Raw genomic sequence first — 17262 nt, forward strand, 5'->3', positions numbered from 1 at the left:
AAAACAAGCACTTTATTTTCACTGTTCAACCCCACCCTCCCCTTCCTGCTCAAACCCATTCATTTTCAGCATAAAGGAACCTCTTTTCAAAAAGCTAGCATTTATGTCACCTCTCCTTTGTACAATGTCTATGGTGACCTGATTAGCATACAGCAGGGGGGAGTGAGAGGGAGGATGACACCTTTAAAATGTTTCATTTGTTTGTTGTTCCAACTTCAATGATCAATGTACTATGAATCCATGTTAGATGCTGCCTATCATATGTCAAACAATGTTATCATACAATGCCGACATGTGCAGTATATGCTCACGACCAGTACTTAGTAACAGAATGTAATTGCAAAATAGTGTCATAAATAGCATATGGACGAACCTTTGTTTCAGATTACTTACAAGTTCACTTTGAACGCTCATTTAATTCACATGCTGAAATAACAAGAATCTTATAATAATGTACTCAGGAAGAGAACATTTTGCAGCTAAAACCATTCTTTATGGAACATATGCAGGAAATGTGCCTTGCCTCAATATCGCTACAATTCTGCCAATAACTGATAATTCAACAGTATTTTCAATACTATCAGTAAAAGGAGTGTAGTAGTAGTAGCAGTAGTAGTAGTAGTGGTAGAAGGAAGCCAAGACAGGGTAGTGACAGCAGTAGCATTATCAACAGCGGTAGCAATGTAAGCATCAGCACCAACAGCAAGTAAGAAGAAAGTTCCACACAGACTAAACTAACAAAGTAGGCAACTTTAAGTAAGTAGTCAGTCCTTCACCTCAGAGTTAGTTCTGCAGTTTTTTTGTGGATTATAGATGCAACTTCCCCCTTCTCAGGTATACAAACAAAAGCTTATATTTGAGTACATTAACTTCTCTCTTGCAGACAGTATTTTGAACTGGAGATTATCTGATCTCTTCCCAATATTTAGTTACACTGTGTGCCTAACCATTAACACAAGTACAAATGAAAAATGTATCACCTAAACTGAAACCTACACAGTGATTTGAACATAAATTCAAAAATTTCCTTTGGTTAACTCCGCAAAAGTTTTACATATTAGATCAAAATTTATATATGCATCAAAAAATTACAAACTTTCAATCAAAATTTAATTAACTTTGCTTTCAATTTTTGCACGAATACACCTGAAGGAGGAGGAGAAAAAGTGAGATAATGGATATTGCAACTTCATTACTTTTCATGTACTCACAAAAAACAAGGTAGGAAGATCAAACAGTAGAATAAGGATTATGTAGCAAATGAAAACTTCCAATAATTGAACTGTGACAGGGGATGATAAATACCTGAGCTCCTTCTCCTGCTGCTCTCGTGCCTGTATATTTGCTACCATGCGGTCAAAGCGCTCACCGAGCACTCTAACACGGTCTGCAGCAGCTCGATTCTCAGGAAGTAATGAGCTGAGATGCCTGACTAGCTCAATACTTGACCTTGCTGCAGCCAAAGCTTTTGATATTTCTGAAGAACGTGGAGTTATTTTTGTACGGCTTGCTACATCTTCCAGTTGGTCTAGGTTTGCTGAGCATTCTCTCATTGCTGATTCTAGCTCATAGCGATATGCATCGTCTGATGTCAACTTAAGTGTGTCCACTTGAACAGCAGAATCTTGCTCAAACCGCAAAGTTTCAACTTGAATTGCAGAGTCCACAACCTGTCAAAAATGAAACGTTTGAAAATATTTTAAGTTTAGTGGAAAAGTGTTGCTTGCACATACTTCGAAAGATTTCCTCTAAATTATTTGTAAAGTCTGATCACTAAAATTTCACAAACTCCAGTTGTTCATTATTGTTGACAGTGTTGCTATTCCCCACATTCAACTGCCAAAAACAATACATAAACCACAATGTATAAAATGACTACTGCAAATATACAGAATTAAGTGTATGAGCTCTTGCAACTAGCAAATTAATAGGGATTTAAAAGTGTAAATATCTTTTTTTATTTTTATATGGTAAGGATAGTTATGGCACAATGTAAACAATTTAGGAGTGAAGGAGATGAGCCACAAAATAGCAGAAGCATTGGGTCATCAACAGGCATAAGGAATGATAAATACCTGAGCTCCTTCTCCTCCTGCTCTCGTGAGAGCACATGCGCGAGCAGTACACGTGTGGAGCAGTACACAAGTGTGCGCACACACACACACACACACACACACACACACACACACACACACACACACACACACACACGTTCCCCCCTCTCAATGACTCAATGTTTTTTTTTTATTTTTAAAAGTTTGTCATAATGAAGCAATTGCTCAATTATTATGAGTATGGGAGCAGGGGGGCTGCTGGAAGAGGGGGGGGGGGGGCTTGGAAACTGCTATGATAAGCCCAAAAATTTAAATTAACTGAAACACATCTGGGCAAAAACACATACTTTAAATTTAATATTTGAAATTGAAACATTACAATGTGTAAATATTTTCTGCAGTTGCTAAACAAATTAATGACAGTCCCGATTTCTTAAATTTTTTTGATTGCCAATGGTGTTTTTCTGTATGGAAATGATGTGGAGTGCGTCAACAGGTTTAGAAACATAATGCAGTAAAGTGTGAATATATGCTGATCATTTACATGCTTTTCTTTTACATTAACTGTCATCTAATTTTAAATTTAATAACTGAAAACCTACTGAGGACTTCATCTATGGAGTGGGAGTAGCTGTCAAGCAGATATGATTTCAGTTTGTTGACAACCTTTAATTTACACGGGAATTGGTCAAATATTTCCCTGACTGCACACAGTGCTTCCTTATGTGCTAGAGTGAAGTTAAGTTGCAAGTATTGCAGAACTTTTTTGTTGCTATGTCATATTTAGGAATGTTACTATTATTCTTAAATTGCATCTAGTTCTTAACACCAAATCTCATAAGAAAGTATATATGTTGCAAGTCTAAGAGAATACTTCACTTCAGTTGAACTGTTGATGCACGGACAAGAAAATAAAGTTAATACAGATAAAAATGTTAAAGCTCAAGTCTTAAACGCTTGAGATGAAAATATATGAAGGTTTGTAGTGCATCTTGACAAACTGAAAAGAGTAACTACAGGATATAAAAAACAAGGAAAGCCATCGTATACAAATCCAAAAGGCCACACAGTACCAAAAAGGGTTAGGTATTTCCACTTTCTTTCATGTTTACATAAACAACAAAGTTGGATTTCAGGAATAGATTGTATGTTTTATCGATCTGTACTATGTCACTACCTGATAATTATAGCCGATCCTGGAGTCCATTGCTACTACTCACAAGTCTGCCACCAATGGCAGTTTATAGATGCTGCAACTAACCAGTTGTTATGCTGAACAACAAATTAAACCAATGACTTTATAAACACAAACCTGGGAGCTGCACTTTTCCCGTAGTTGCCAGAAGCGTTCACGAATATCTGACCACAAAAGCTGGCATTCATTCAGCATGCCACGCAATTCAGATGTTTCTTCCGGGCTACATCGTTGTAATACTCTATTACCCACTTCCTCCACTTCTTGAACCAATGGTGACAATCCTTCCAGATCAGTCTCTAGCTGTGTCAACTGTGACGAGTCCAACTGTTCTGTTAAGTGCTGTGCCTGAGAAACATAACCCATCTCAAGTAATACAACTTATCATTATTGTAGGTCTTAAACAAATATGTAAAATGGACAAGTATCCTAAGTATAACTCCTCATACATAGTAAATTACCACAAAATTATTAGGTAATTTTCAAGATTTTTGAATTGTAAAAACAAATTTAACACAATTAGAAATTGAAGTACATAATATGGTGAATAAGTATGCACTTTCCACAAGAAAATATGAACCCTCTGATTCTGACATACAAATACAGTAATGTTCATTACTGTGTAAAATGAGATTACTTAATGTCTTACTGAGCTTAGCTTCTCAATGGTTCTTTCCACTAATGGTTACAACTTGTGCACAGCACAACAATAAACACACAAAAGAAATACCAATTTGTATACAGTACACCATCTGTATCTACCCAACTTTCTGTAGTGTGAGTGCTAGAAATTATTATAACAAAATTAGAAATACTTAGAAGTGAAATGTAATGTGCTGTTTCCTGACATGGACAACTAATAAAACCAATTTCAATCACACAGGAAATTTGTATCAACTTTCTGAAGGGCAGTGAAAGTGAACAAAGTATTACCTGTGTAAGACTAATGTCAAACTGCGTGAGAGCAACAAGTGCTCTACTGTGTGCAGCAGCGAAGTCCCGGTATCGCTGCAGTTCTCTGAATAGCCTCTGTTGAGCAGCAGCTGCAGCAGGTGCTAGGTCATGCCAACGGCGAAGTACCGATCGAGCTCCAGATGTCAACTGCCGCATATTCTCTGGTTCGAGGAGAGTACTCTCTTTGTGCAGACGGGAGTAAGACTGGTCCAGGATGCGGAGGGCTGGAGCACGTGTCTCCACCTCCTTCAGCACACCCTAATCCAAAACAGACAACAGTTAGGTACTTTTTTAGTCAGCTATGCTGGTTCTAAATTGTAAAAATAGTAAATAATCTAAATGAGTTCTCCTGCAGTATATAAGTTACTCTAATTTCTACTTAAAAGTTCTAGTAGACTTCACTACACACTCTTGATGTTCTTCACTACTTTACACTGCTCTCATTACTACAACTCACATCGATACGTGAAACAAAAGACTGGATCTCAGATTGTGACCGCAGATCCTGCCGACTGTCGAGTTCCTTCAAAACCATCTCCTGTGCAGTGAGCCAGTCTTCTTGTTCAGTGCAGAGTTTCTGTAAGTCCTGTATCAACTGACAGACGGCAATGATACGTCGCTTGCGTTCTGCCGACTGGCCACAGACATTCTTCCACCTGAAACAATTACAATAAAATTCTCTTTAGTTTCTGAAAGAGTTGTAGTAATTAAATATCAACACCACACTTCAATATTCTCAGCTTGCTACCTTCAGCACTTCCAATGCCTGAGTGTTAATCATTCTCTAGCTTCATACAACTTTCTGAATCTGGTGTAGAATGTCAACTTCATCTGCAGAATGGATAAAGTTTAATTCTGTGTGACCTAAATATTCTTTGTTTTGAATAGTTTATCACAACATGAATGGCTGCATCCGAGTGTACTTGCAGCTCTCTTAAGAAGATTACATAAAGAATTTTCTAATAATGCAGCCACAAGTGATAATACCAAGGAAATAACACAGTATGGTACTGGATGGTTTCTTTTTTATTGTTATTAATTTGTAGAGAATGGATTGCTATGAATATTTAAGACTGTTAAAAATTGTATGCCAGACCAACATTCCAACATGGACCCTGCCTTTAACGAACAGTGCACTACTCATATCAACTGCACTATTAGTGTAGGCCATAGTGGCTGATTCAAAAGTTTCAACTTGCATCTTGCCTCTTTCCACACATTTCATTGGCTACAGGAAAATACTAAGGTATGAAGGGTATCCAGTGATAAATTACATCTTTCAGGCATCTACGAATAGCACAAGTGGTCACCCATTAAAGACAAAAATCAAGCTTGAAATTCTGCTCTGGATTATAATTTCAACTTCACACATCTGTCCATTTAACAACCAGTAACTAAAGGTGTTTGCATATTCATAATCTATTTTATATTACAAGAAAGAGTATGGCACATTTTGCAAGACGAATTAACTATGAGAAAATGTGTTTTCCATATAGAGACCACATTTTGTTAACATCTGTTGAAAGTCAAAGGAAAGACTGATTTCTCAGCAATATTTTGACAAATTTAAACTTAATTCAAATGATTGTGATCCCAGTTTGCTCAGACTTAGATACATCACTTTATCTATGTACAGGGCAGCAACGAAATGTTGGGTAGAAGACAGTGGGCTCAAATAAATAAAGCTAATGAAGGAAAGTTATGATCAGTGTTTCCCAAGGTGTGAAAAGGATTCTTCTTACACCTCCAGCTCCTCTAACCAATTATTTCTACATGATCATTTCTAACCAAATACTGTGCTCACATCTGAATGCCGATAATAATGACCGATTTGAAGATTTAACTAAGCATTGAATACCAAGTATGATACATACGAAATGGATACATCAAAACAATGCTGCTGACTAGTATCAAAACAGCTCTTTCCCTCCCTCCCTCTCCCTCCCTCTCTCTCTCTCCCCCCCCCCTCACACACACACACACACACACACACACACACACACACACACACACACACACACACACACACACACACACACACAAGAAGATCATAAATGCACACATACACACATTAGGGAATTTGTGATTCCATTATTGTGAAATTGTGACCTCAGATGTTACTGCTTAAAATAGAAGGTGGGCAAAATAAAACTGGCACAGAAAATATTTGTAAGATTCAGTGGAATTGGCCCTTGTTAGTGATCAGAACTGCTATCACAGAAAATACTGGAAACTGTGATTCTGACCCACCAATTGATTGTTGTCACATGTGTGTGCATGCGCATCTCCCACACGCTCTTTCCCGAGTGCTTAACAGTGTTATTACATTTGAGCGAGTGAGGGGAACACATGTGTTTGATGAGCAGTTGAAACCAACATAAAATGGTGCTCACAATACAATGTTACATCTTCACTGTTTAGTATCATGTGAAGCACTATTTGTGCAAAACAGTTTCTGCAAAAGTTTATGACTTAAAAGGGTTTCGGCAAAATCTCCAGTGAAGTCTGCAATGCACAACTTAGTGGCAAAACTGCACAAAGAAGGCTCTGCAGGAAAGAAAAAAAAAAAAAAAAAAAAAAAAAAAAAAAAAAAAAAAAAAAAAAAAAAAAAAAAAAAAGGGGGGGGGGGGGGGGACTGCAGCATCTGTATCGTTACTAATTTGCCGTTATGCACAACTTAAGGAGTCCAGATAAGCTTTCACGTGGTGATTGCTGCCAGTGGTTTCTGAGCGAAGTGGAATCAGGCCTTTTGCATCACCGGTTTTCCATTTCTTCAGGTGAGTGCTGGTCCAGCTTGTCAGGATATGCAAAGTCACAGAACATGCAGCATTATACACCAAAAATCCCCATTGGTACTTTGCACAGCTGTTGCAATATCTCAAAATTGGCGTTAGTGGTGTCCAAATCACAACATAATTACTTCACCAACTGTTAATGCTGACCAATATGTCCATATTCTGTTTAATCCATACGTGGATCACCTCACAGAAAATTAACAACTGTATGGATATTTTCAGCAATGTACGGCAACAGCATATATCGCCTTGACAACCTTGTGATATGGGCATGAGATGTTTGGTGAGGAGAGGCACAGTGGAACCCCCTGGCTGCGTTGATCACCTGACCTCTCTCCTTACGTTTTTTACCCATGAGGAAAATTGAAGGGTCAGATGTACTCAAATAATCCTCACGCACTGGGAGCTACTACAGCAGAATATTGAAAACACTGATGCAGCTATCCCTCAGGTAGAGCACACCAATTTGATAAACCTACCAAAATGCTCCATAGACATCTCTGGTGGCCATTTCCAACATCTGCTGTGATGTTCATTAAAAAGGATCAATTCCGCATCATCAGTTTTGTAAAAAAAAATTTTGGGTTCGGGCTTGGGGTACCACGCCAAGAGGGGTGCCAGAGGCTTTAATCTGTCCATACAGGACACAATTAGTAGTGGTCGCTTGGGAGGACAAGCTGTCAGGGGTACCGAGGGTGCTCAAGCACAAGGTTTGTATACAGTACCACAATTAGTAGAGAAAAATGACAAGTGTGAAAGTGGAAGTGTCAACAGGGGGTTAGGAAGACTGTCAAATGCCTTGTGTGAAGAGATGTTCTTGAACCAGCCCTGTGCATAAGTGTTTCCAACAGATTATGATTGTAAATGGTTATACATTCATTAAATGGCTGTGCTTCATGCTGGAGAATGAAAACTTTTGAGACAAGACTAAACTATTGTTAGACTATTAGCTAGTTATGCTTCGGCCTAATGTCAATAGCTATTATTTCACTTCATGAAATTCATAATCTATGGCAATGATGTACAAAATGGAAAACAGTCTGATGGAAAAAAAACTGCAACACCAAGAAGGCATTGAGCAACATAAATGACAGTTGGTAGGTGTGTTTCTACATCTCAGAGATGAAGTCTATTAAAATTTTACACCAGGCGCATAAGAGTGGTGTTAGTGGAGCCATTATGAGGATCCAAATCAGGTTTGCTTTTAATACACACTTTAATGGTTGTGTCAGTTACCCTTCAGATTGAACATGGTGAGCTGTTAGTCAAGAATTCCTTTCAGGTGACAAAGACACCATTATCAACACTCACCAAGTTTGAACGAAGTTGTGTAATAGGGTACAAGAAGCTGGCTGTCCCTTCTATCTATTGCAGGTGGATTTCGCAGGAATGTAGCCACTGTACATGATTGCTGGCAGTGGTGGTCATGAGAATGTATGGCCACCAGAAGAGTGAGCTTCCAACAGCCATGTGGCTCACCCGTGAGGGAAGACTATCTTGTTCAGTGTATGGCTCTAGCACACTGTACTGCATCTGCAGCAATAATATGAGCACCAGTTGGCACCACAGTGACACAACAAACTGCCTCAAATCAGTTATTTTAAGGACAGCTCTGAGCCAGAAACCCTGTAGTGTACATTACACTGACCCCATACTACTGCTATTTGCGATTTCAATGGTGTCAAGTGAGTGCTCATTGGAGGGCAGGTTGGAGATCTGTTGTGTCTTCTGACGAAAGCTGATTCTGCCTCGGTGCCAGTGATGACCATGTGGTGGTCAGGAGGGACCAGTTCAGTGCCTCCAACCAACCTGTCTGCAGCCAAGGCACACTGGACCTACATGTAGAGCTGTGTTCTGGGGTGCAATTTCGTATGACAGTAGAGTTATCCCACGCACCCTGACGGCAAAATTTTATGCCATTCAATAACAGCATTCCAGAGGTATGTTTTCCAACAGGATAATGCTAACCCACATACAGCTGTTGCAACCCAACATGCTCTACAGTGTCTACATGCTGCCTTGGCTTGCTCAATCATCAGATCTGTCTCCAATTGAGCACATATGGGACATCAATGAATTTCAACTTCAGCATCAACAACAAACAGCATTAAGTGTCACTGTATCAACTGACCAAGTGCAACAGGCATGGAACTCTATTACACGAACTGACACCTGGCACCCGTACAACACAGTGCATGCACATCTGCCTGCTTGCATTCGACGTTCTCTCAGTTACACCAGTCATTAAAGTACCAGCATTTCACACTTGCAATGGCTTATCTCATGCTTACATTAACCTGTGATCTGGTAATGTTAATCACCTAGACAAATATATTGCAGAAAGTTCATTACTCTACATTAATTATTTTTTGGTGTTGCAATTTTTTTCTGACTGTGTATGTATATGATGGCACTCAGAATACTTCAAAAATTCAAGGGAGATTTCTTCAGTAATGTCTAAAATGGATATCCTTACAATCAGAATTATCTTCTGAACTAAGAGGATTGTTATTATGCGAGTTATTGACCCTAACTGGGGTATAAGACAGCAAATATTAACATAAACTACAAATGCACCTTCGTAGGATCTTTACCAGCGACCAATTCCACGTTAAGGCAAAGATTCATGACCTGAGTCATTTGAACATGTCAAGGATATAACAGGAACAACTGTACCTGTAGCAAATGTGGATTTCCTGTGAGCTGAAATCATTATCTTGCTGTATTTACAGATCACGTAAATTTTAATACTGCATTTTCTTGAACCTATCGAGGGACACTGAATAGTGCTGAGTTTTTGACTATTCTTCAATACACTGAGGAGCATGTCAACTCTGAGTTCATCACCCTTTCCAAGTTCAGATGAGTGGTGGAACTATTAAAGACATCTAATGCAGCAGAAAATACAACCTTACAACAGCATATCACATCATGAATCTGATGTTATAGATCACCACAAATACAGGAATCAGGAAGTTACAATGTACTGGGTAAAAGCACACTGTAGAACACCTACCAATGAAACAGTGGACAAGCTAGTCGAAGCAACCATCTATGATGGAGTGAGGGGATACATGGAATTACCAGCTACAAATCTTTTAAATGCTTTTAAACCAACATCAGTGAGAAGTTGAATACAGAACTGCAAGAGACCTGCAAATTCACACGTAAAGATTATGTCGAATTGAACCCAATGCTGAATCCTAACTTCTGGCATGAGAAAAATCAATGCTACCAATGACTGACAAATATTATAAAGTAACTCACATTCAACAATGGCTGCTATGGGAAGCACTTACATCATATTTGTCTGGTTGCATCACTGCATCTGTGGTGAAAAGAAGGGTGTCAGTCACATCTGTTTTGACTGCACGGACAGATATAGCACAGCCAGCCACCTCCTACAATGTCTGGCCACTATCGGATGCTGTTTGCCGATATGTGTAGCTGTACTGCTCTGCTTGAAAGACTTGACAGTATACTGCCTGTTGTATACTTTTTGTTGGAAAAGCAGGTCAACTTCTAATATGATTATACTGTAACTTTATGTTTATTATGATCTGTAATGTATTAAATCCAATGTGTACACTACTCCTCAATGTGTTAAATCTAAATGTATGACAATGGCTGTACCAGTCCTGATCAGACGGAGGGAAGAGTGGGGGGAGGGGAGGGGGAGACGAAGTGTATAAATTACATTTACATTACACTAAACCAGTGTAGGATGTCTGATGAATAATTTGTTTGCAGATGTCACAAGTGTACTGTATAATTCTCAAAGATGATAAATTTGCAACACTTAAAAGTGTCAAATCTATAACATAAATCACTGAAACTCAGTAAAACAATTTTGTGGACTACACAATCAGAATGTTTGGCTAGAACACAGAAGATACCAATAACTCTGACATTATATTATTTAAAAAAATCTGATCTACCAAAAAACAGAATTATCAAGCATCATTTGTTGACACACCTTCTTGGAAAATGAAATGACATCTACTAATAACGTGCTCTCCAGCTCTCATATGTGCCAATTTCTCGAGGAGCTCTGGAAGCTAGTTAGCAGACAGATCGAATAGCGGTAAAAATATTGTGATCTGTTCTTTTTAAATAATGGTTTCATAACAGCATATTTTAGTATTTCTATAACGGTACCTTGCTGCAAAAATTCATTAAAGACTTATCATTTTTTGTTTTCCAGCAAATAAATTTAAATTTTGACTGTGTAAAACAAGAAGCTGTTAGTAATGCAACGATAAAAATGAGGTAATAGCAAAGGCACTGGCGATACATACCGTTGTTCCAACATATCAGTTGCTATAGTAATAGATTCTGTATTTATTGTTGCTTTGCATGCTTCACAGTTTGTCAGAAGCAGCTCACAAAGATTAAGTACTTCTCCCACATTACTACTTTGTTTCTCAATTGCTTTTTGTAATTCCTGAAAAATAAAGAATGATACTTTCAGCACATATGACAAGACACCTCAGACTGACTTAAAGTGGAACCTGAAATGCGAAAATAAAATGGTTGTACTTAAATAAGGAAAATTGTAAATTTAAGAGATATACAGACCTCATGTTCACGGAGCTTTTGGTCAACAGTCTCCTTACTGCAGGTTTCAAATACTAATGGAGTGGCCAGCTTTGATTCAACCTGGTGAAGCCACGCACGTAGCTCAGCAAGGCGCAGTTCTAACTGAGACATGGTCTGCAAAGTAATGATGAAAATGATGGTTAATTTGTATCTGGAAGATTAAACTACTTTCAAGTTCTATGGTTTTTTATATATGAACATCATTTGCTTCATTATATTAATACCCTGCTGTGGATTTTGCAGACAATGGTAAAATATGAGGTTTAGCATTTATGGTGACTATCTCATTAGCAACCATTCAATTCTGTACAACAGCATAGAACAATTTACTCTGGAAATTCAAATAGTAACAACCTTGGAATATTTAAGAACAAAATGCACTGTTGTGTGTCTCAATGGCTCATTTCCATTCAAACAACAACAAGGGTGACATGTATGTTTATTACACAATTTTTCTATTAGTGATTCAGCCATTACTTATGTCCCCTATGTTCTTCCTAATGGAACTTTATCTGTCTCAGTCTGCACTTTATATTTTTTATTCCTATTCTGTGAGCTTCTTCCTTATAAGAATATAACAAACCTAGCACTTTTCACATTAAATTAAATTCATTGATTAAAAATCTGTAGTAATAATGTGGCACATTTAAAGTTATCAATGTAATTTACACATCTGCTTCAACAAACTAAAGAGCAGAGCAAATTTTAAAACTGAAGTGTGGTATTTCAACCAATGCCACATTGGGGGACGTGCCAGTGATGAGCATGAAATGATGATGAGGACAACACAACACCGAGTCCCTGAGTGGAGAAATCTCCAATTTGGTGGGAATCAAACTCGGGCCTACTGGCATGGGAGGTGAGCATGTTACCAGACAGCTAAGCAGGCAGACACTTATCATGTAATAATAGAATTACTGATGTATTTCCTATTAAAAAAGTTTACCAAATATTTGTTTCTCTGCCAACAGTTCACAACGATCACAAGCTTTGAATGTGCTGCTTACACTAAGAAACCTGAGTTTAGTGATAATGTGAGAAACACATAGCAAAATTTCTTTAATACATTTTAGGCGCTTTTCATCACACTGTTTAACACTGCTCCGCATACTTACAAACTGGTGTTCTTTTCTATTAGCAGAAAAAATAATAATAAGGATATTGCACATCAAATGAAATTTTTATACATATTTTTCCACTTACAATGCTGGACTATGAAGCAATGGTCGTTGTGGTGGTGGAGGGGGGAGGGGGGGATTGGGGGAGGGGGGGCAGGAGTAAAATTTAGTAACATGTTACTGAAAGAGAGTGTGCCATACCTGCAGCAGTTCAGCAAGTCGTGCTGCACGAGAGCGACCAAGATCCTGCAGTTCTCGCCATCGAGTCTCAACCCGTTCGACACGTTCCTTTAATTCAGGATCAGCATTTGTGTCCATCTCAGCAAGCAATTCACGTCCGGTTCGAGTCAGCCACTCTGCTTCTCGCCTCTTAAGGGCTACTTCAGCCTGCAATTCTGTCTCTAGTCTTCTTAGAACCTCTTCTGCATCTGCAGTGCTGCTGCGCTCCAAACGTGCTTCAACTTCTGATGCCCAAGTCATGAAGCGAGATTGCCTGCAATCAAATTTTCTTATGATAATGCACATTTTGAAATAAGCTGATGGAAAATTAACATTTTTATCATTACCATGAAATATAAATCCTAGTAATGTGATAGCATCATGACACCTAGAGGCTATTGGCTTCTGTGAATCTTGGAAGCAATATAGAAAAGTCACCTCCCATGCCGTAAGTTTACTACATTGTACTATAAATCACTAGTCAATAGCCCTTGAATGCATGCAATTGTGTCTCGTCATAAGGGAATAAATACCTGGTATCAAACAACGTCCTTAATCCAATACGCTCCTCGAGTCTGTGGCAGAGCAGTGTCAGTTGGTGTTCCAGATCAGCTTGTGCTTGCCACAGCAACCATGCTCGCTGTGTTGCTGCCTTCATATCCTGTGGTGCAGCACACTCCTTCAATTGCTCCAATGTTACTCCAAGGGACTCTAAATCAGCAGTACGATCTGCTAGCTGTGTACGTAGTTCCTAGAATAGAGACAATAAGTATACAAAACTGAAAAACTTCATCTCTCTCTCTCTCTCTCTCTCTCTCACACACACACACACACACACACACACACACACACACACACACACACACACAAAAAACAAACAAACAGAAGCAATATCTCTCAATAAATATCCATCTTTTTCTCTCACAATTTGACAATAGGATTTAATAACAACATGACGAGCACATTATCTAAACCCTATCCAAAGCATATATGCATCTTATGTACTTAGCAAATAGTATTAACATACATTAATTTAAAATATGTCGGTTATCTTCTTCCTTATACTGGGTGGATAATACGTCCAATTACTTTCAAACCTATTCATCAGGTACTGAAAACAGTTTATGCCACTTTTTGTAGCAACAAAAGCCTGTATCTCTGATGTGGGTGATAAATTATACACCTCAAAATCAGTTAGATGTAATTTTCATTTATATATCTTACATTTACTTCAAAATTGCTGCTTTTGCCATGTACACTGATATTATCACTCTTTAAAGCATAGTATTGCATTCTTTCTACTGCAGATAATGTTTCAAGATTTTTTCCATCTGTTAGATACTTCTTTCAAAATGAAATCTTAATTTCAATAAGTGTTTGTGTTGTGTGTGTGTGTGTGTGTGTGTGTGTGTAGGAGGGGGGGGGGGGGCAGACACCAGTGAACATTTGCTTAGAAATGATATTGCTCTCACCTTCAGCCGTTCAAGGCGTTCAGAGACGGCATTAACTGAAACAGGAGTGTCTGCACCACTCTGTTCAATTGTGGAGCGTACTTCATTGAATGCTGTTGTCACTGCTGCAGCTTGCTGCTCAAAAGAAGCAGCTAAGTTTGAGATTCGTTCCAAAAATTCACGCCAGGTTTCAAGTGCTGCACCCAAGTTGGAAATCCTTTGAACAATAGCTGCATGTTCCATACGGATTGATGTAGCGAGTGCTTCATCACAAAATGTCAGCAAGGAAGACTGTTGTTGTTGAAGTGATTCAGCCTGCGCCTCACCAGATGGAATCTTCTCAATCAATGCCTAGAACGCAACATACAAGCAACCATGAATACTTTCCACTGTGAGACATGCTTTTTATTATGGGACATGAATACAGTAACATCACCACTACAGCTTTCCTGCCAGTACCACAGAATAATGACTCCTAGAGTCACCACTGAAATGAGTCAATACGATTTATGATAAAATAAGTAATGATCTAAAAATAATGTATGCAGCTCTTGAAACCAATACATTACTTTACCGAAGTATTTAGAAGTCTTTTTGAAAGCTTATTACAAATAATGGCACAACAGCATGCATGTTTAGAAAACTCTTACACTAAGAATACCTATTTAGTGAAAGTGTGATAAGTTCATTTCTTCCATTCTCTGACTTTTTTCTAATAATATAACTCTAAGAAAAGTCTGATTACTTTTAAAAACAAGAAATTAAATTAATGGTGCATTTCTCTATATTCAGTAAGTTTGTATTTCCTGGCTTGGTTGTCAAAATATACAAAATGGAAATACAAACTCAGCTGAACGCTCAGAAGTAAACCATTAATCAATCACACCTTGAAAACATGAGACTTCACGGTGAATTAAATGATCATGAATTTACTCACTTGTATCCGAAGAAGAATTTTGGGCAGACAGCGTAGATGTATGTACCGAAGCTGAAGGCGTGCCCTCTCCCTCTCGGTGTCTCGTAGCCAAGCCAAGAGAACTGCCTGATCCTGTCGATAACGATCCCAGGCATCCAGGCGAGCGCGTACCTCTGCATGACGATCCATAATACGGGCCAATGTCTCATTATGGAGATTTGTCAATGAAGCAAACTGTTCCACTACTGACGATTCTATTAAACCACTACCCAAAAGCCCATCCGAGTCATTTTTGGACAGCAACACATTCTGCTGGTTGGTCAGTAGATTCTGATGTACCTGCATACAAGATAAGATGTGGAATTTTCACTACATTATAAAAAAATGTCAATTTAACTTCAACATCAAGATAACTGATAATATGATAAAAAAAGCTCTATGCTGAACAATGAAAGGTAACATTTTACAATTTTTAGTAGTGAATTGTGACATAACTTAAATGTTAAAATGACTTGTTTTAAATTTGCCAGAATTCTTTAAACAAATCCTCTTTACATGTAGATGCTGTTCATTAAAACAAACACTAATTTATTCTTCTTTCTTTTGGAAACACACAAAATTGAACTGCTTATTCGAAAGTTTTTAAGAGCTATTAATGAACTGCACTAAAGCCAGTATAATATGAGAGTCTGGTAAATGAAACATGAATAGATTTACGGTGGTTATCCACTGGGTGCTGACATCAACTGTTGGCAAGTTTGCAAAGCAGGAACTTTTAGAGGAAAAGAAAAACAAAAGCAAGCATGCTATAATGACGTTTCAATTTATAATTAACTTCCAGATTCATAAGAATTGGTTAAAAATGAAATGGTTGGTGGTCTCGTTGTGACAAATTGGAATTTGAGTTTTAACACTTTCAAAAACAAAGAGATAAACATCAAGATTTACAGTCAATATTGTACTTCCATTCAATAAAGAAAATTAGGTGTGATGAGAAAATCTAATAGCCAATTTGTGCCATGTTCAGGTATAAATACAAAAAGAAAACTCTCTTCAGTTTTACGGTAGTTCATTCACATTACAAAATATAGCATCTCATTGGCATTTTACTTACAAAGACTCTGAATGAATAAGGAATCATAAATAATTTCCCTTGTTTAATAAGAAGGACTATCTTTTGAGATTGCACTTTTAAAGAACATATGAATGAGTGACCAAATAAATGTAATTTTGCTGAATATTAGGAAGTGTTTTCCTTTTATAATATTATCATCATGTTCTGCCAAGCACCAACAGAAATTTAGTTACTATAAATTTAATCTAAAATATTTACAAAATAATGGTTTTCGTTCCATTAAGAGTCCCTCTTGAACTTTCTATTCCGAAAAAATGCAAAAGGAAGTATAAGGAAATGTATTGCAATCCATATTTATCTTAGAGAACTAGATTACTGGCACAGTACACAGTGATCTCATTGCAATACCAACAACAAAAATTTTATATTACAAAAAAAAAATTAAGATTTATTATGTTTTAGGTCATGACATTGCTATACATGGAGCTCTCATGCTGGACAAGGAGAAGAAATAACATTAGTCTTCATCTGCCAGAAAGGAGTCATCCAGGCATTCACCTTCCAAAATTTAGGAAAGCCACCACAATTCTAAACTTTGATCTTGTTATCAGCATCATGCCACTTTGCAAACTCAATACTTTGAAGACTGTTGTGTGTTAAAACAGATTCTTCACCATTACATGTTTGCACCTGTTACTGTCCTTCAAAGTAGTCACCAACGTTGTGTAGAACCCGCCGCCAGCAATGTGGAAGGCGTAGTATACCATTAGCAGAGCCTGTTCTGTTGATGGTGCGAATGGAGCAGTCTACTGTCTGTCGAATCTCTGGAACAGTTCTGAAGCAAATGCCATGAAGTGATTCCTTCTTCTTCAGAATCAAATCAAGT

General features: G+C 37.9%; 1 protein-coding gene across 1 annotated transcript in view; it reads right to left on the reverse strand.

Moving 5' to 3' along the window:
• The window catches only part of LOC126092560 (muscle-specific protein 300 kDa), a 651560-nt gene that overhangs the window by 20233 nt on the left and 614065 nt on the right, over positions 1-17262 (reverse strand). Inside the window, exons 121-130 of the mRNA XM_049908233.1 lie at positions 15323-15640; positions 14407-14736; positions 13468-13685; positions 12917-13208; positions 11577-11711; positions 11297-11442; positions 4661-4859; positions 4183-4461; positions 3367-3597; positions 1306-1670 (exon numbers count right to left, since the gene is read on the reverse strand). Of these exons, the coding sequence (XP_049764190.1) occupies positions 1306-1670; positions 3367-3597; positions 4183-4461; positions 4661-4859; positions 11297-11442; positions 11577-11711; positions 12917-13208; positions 13468-13685; positions 14407-14736; positions 15323-15640 (2513 nt within the window). The remainder of the gene's footprint in view (positions 1-1305; positions 1671-3366; positions 3598-4182; positions 4462-4660; positions 4860-11296; positions 11443-11576; positions 11712-12916; positions 13209-13467; positions 13686-14406; positions 14737-15322; positions 15641-17262) is intronic.

Source organism: Schistocerca cancellata, chromosome 7 (genome assembly GCF_023864275.1).
Source record: "Schistocerca cancellata isolate TAMUIC-IGC-003103 chromosome 7, iqSchCanc2.1, whole genome shotgun sequence".
Classification (NCBI taxonomy): Eukaryota; Metazoa; Arthropoda; class Insecta; order Orthoptera; family Acrididae; genus Schistocerca; species Schistocerca cancellata.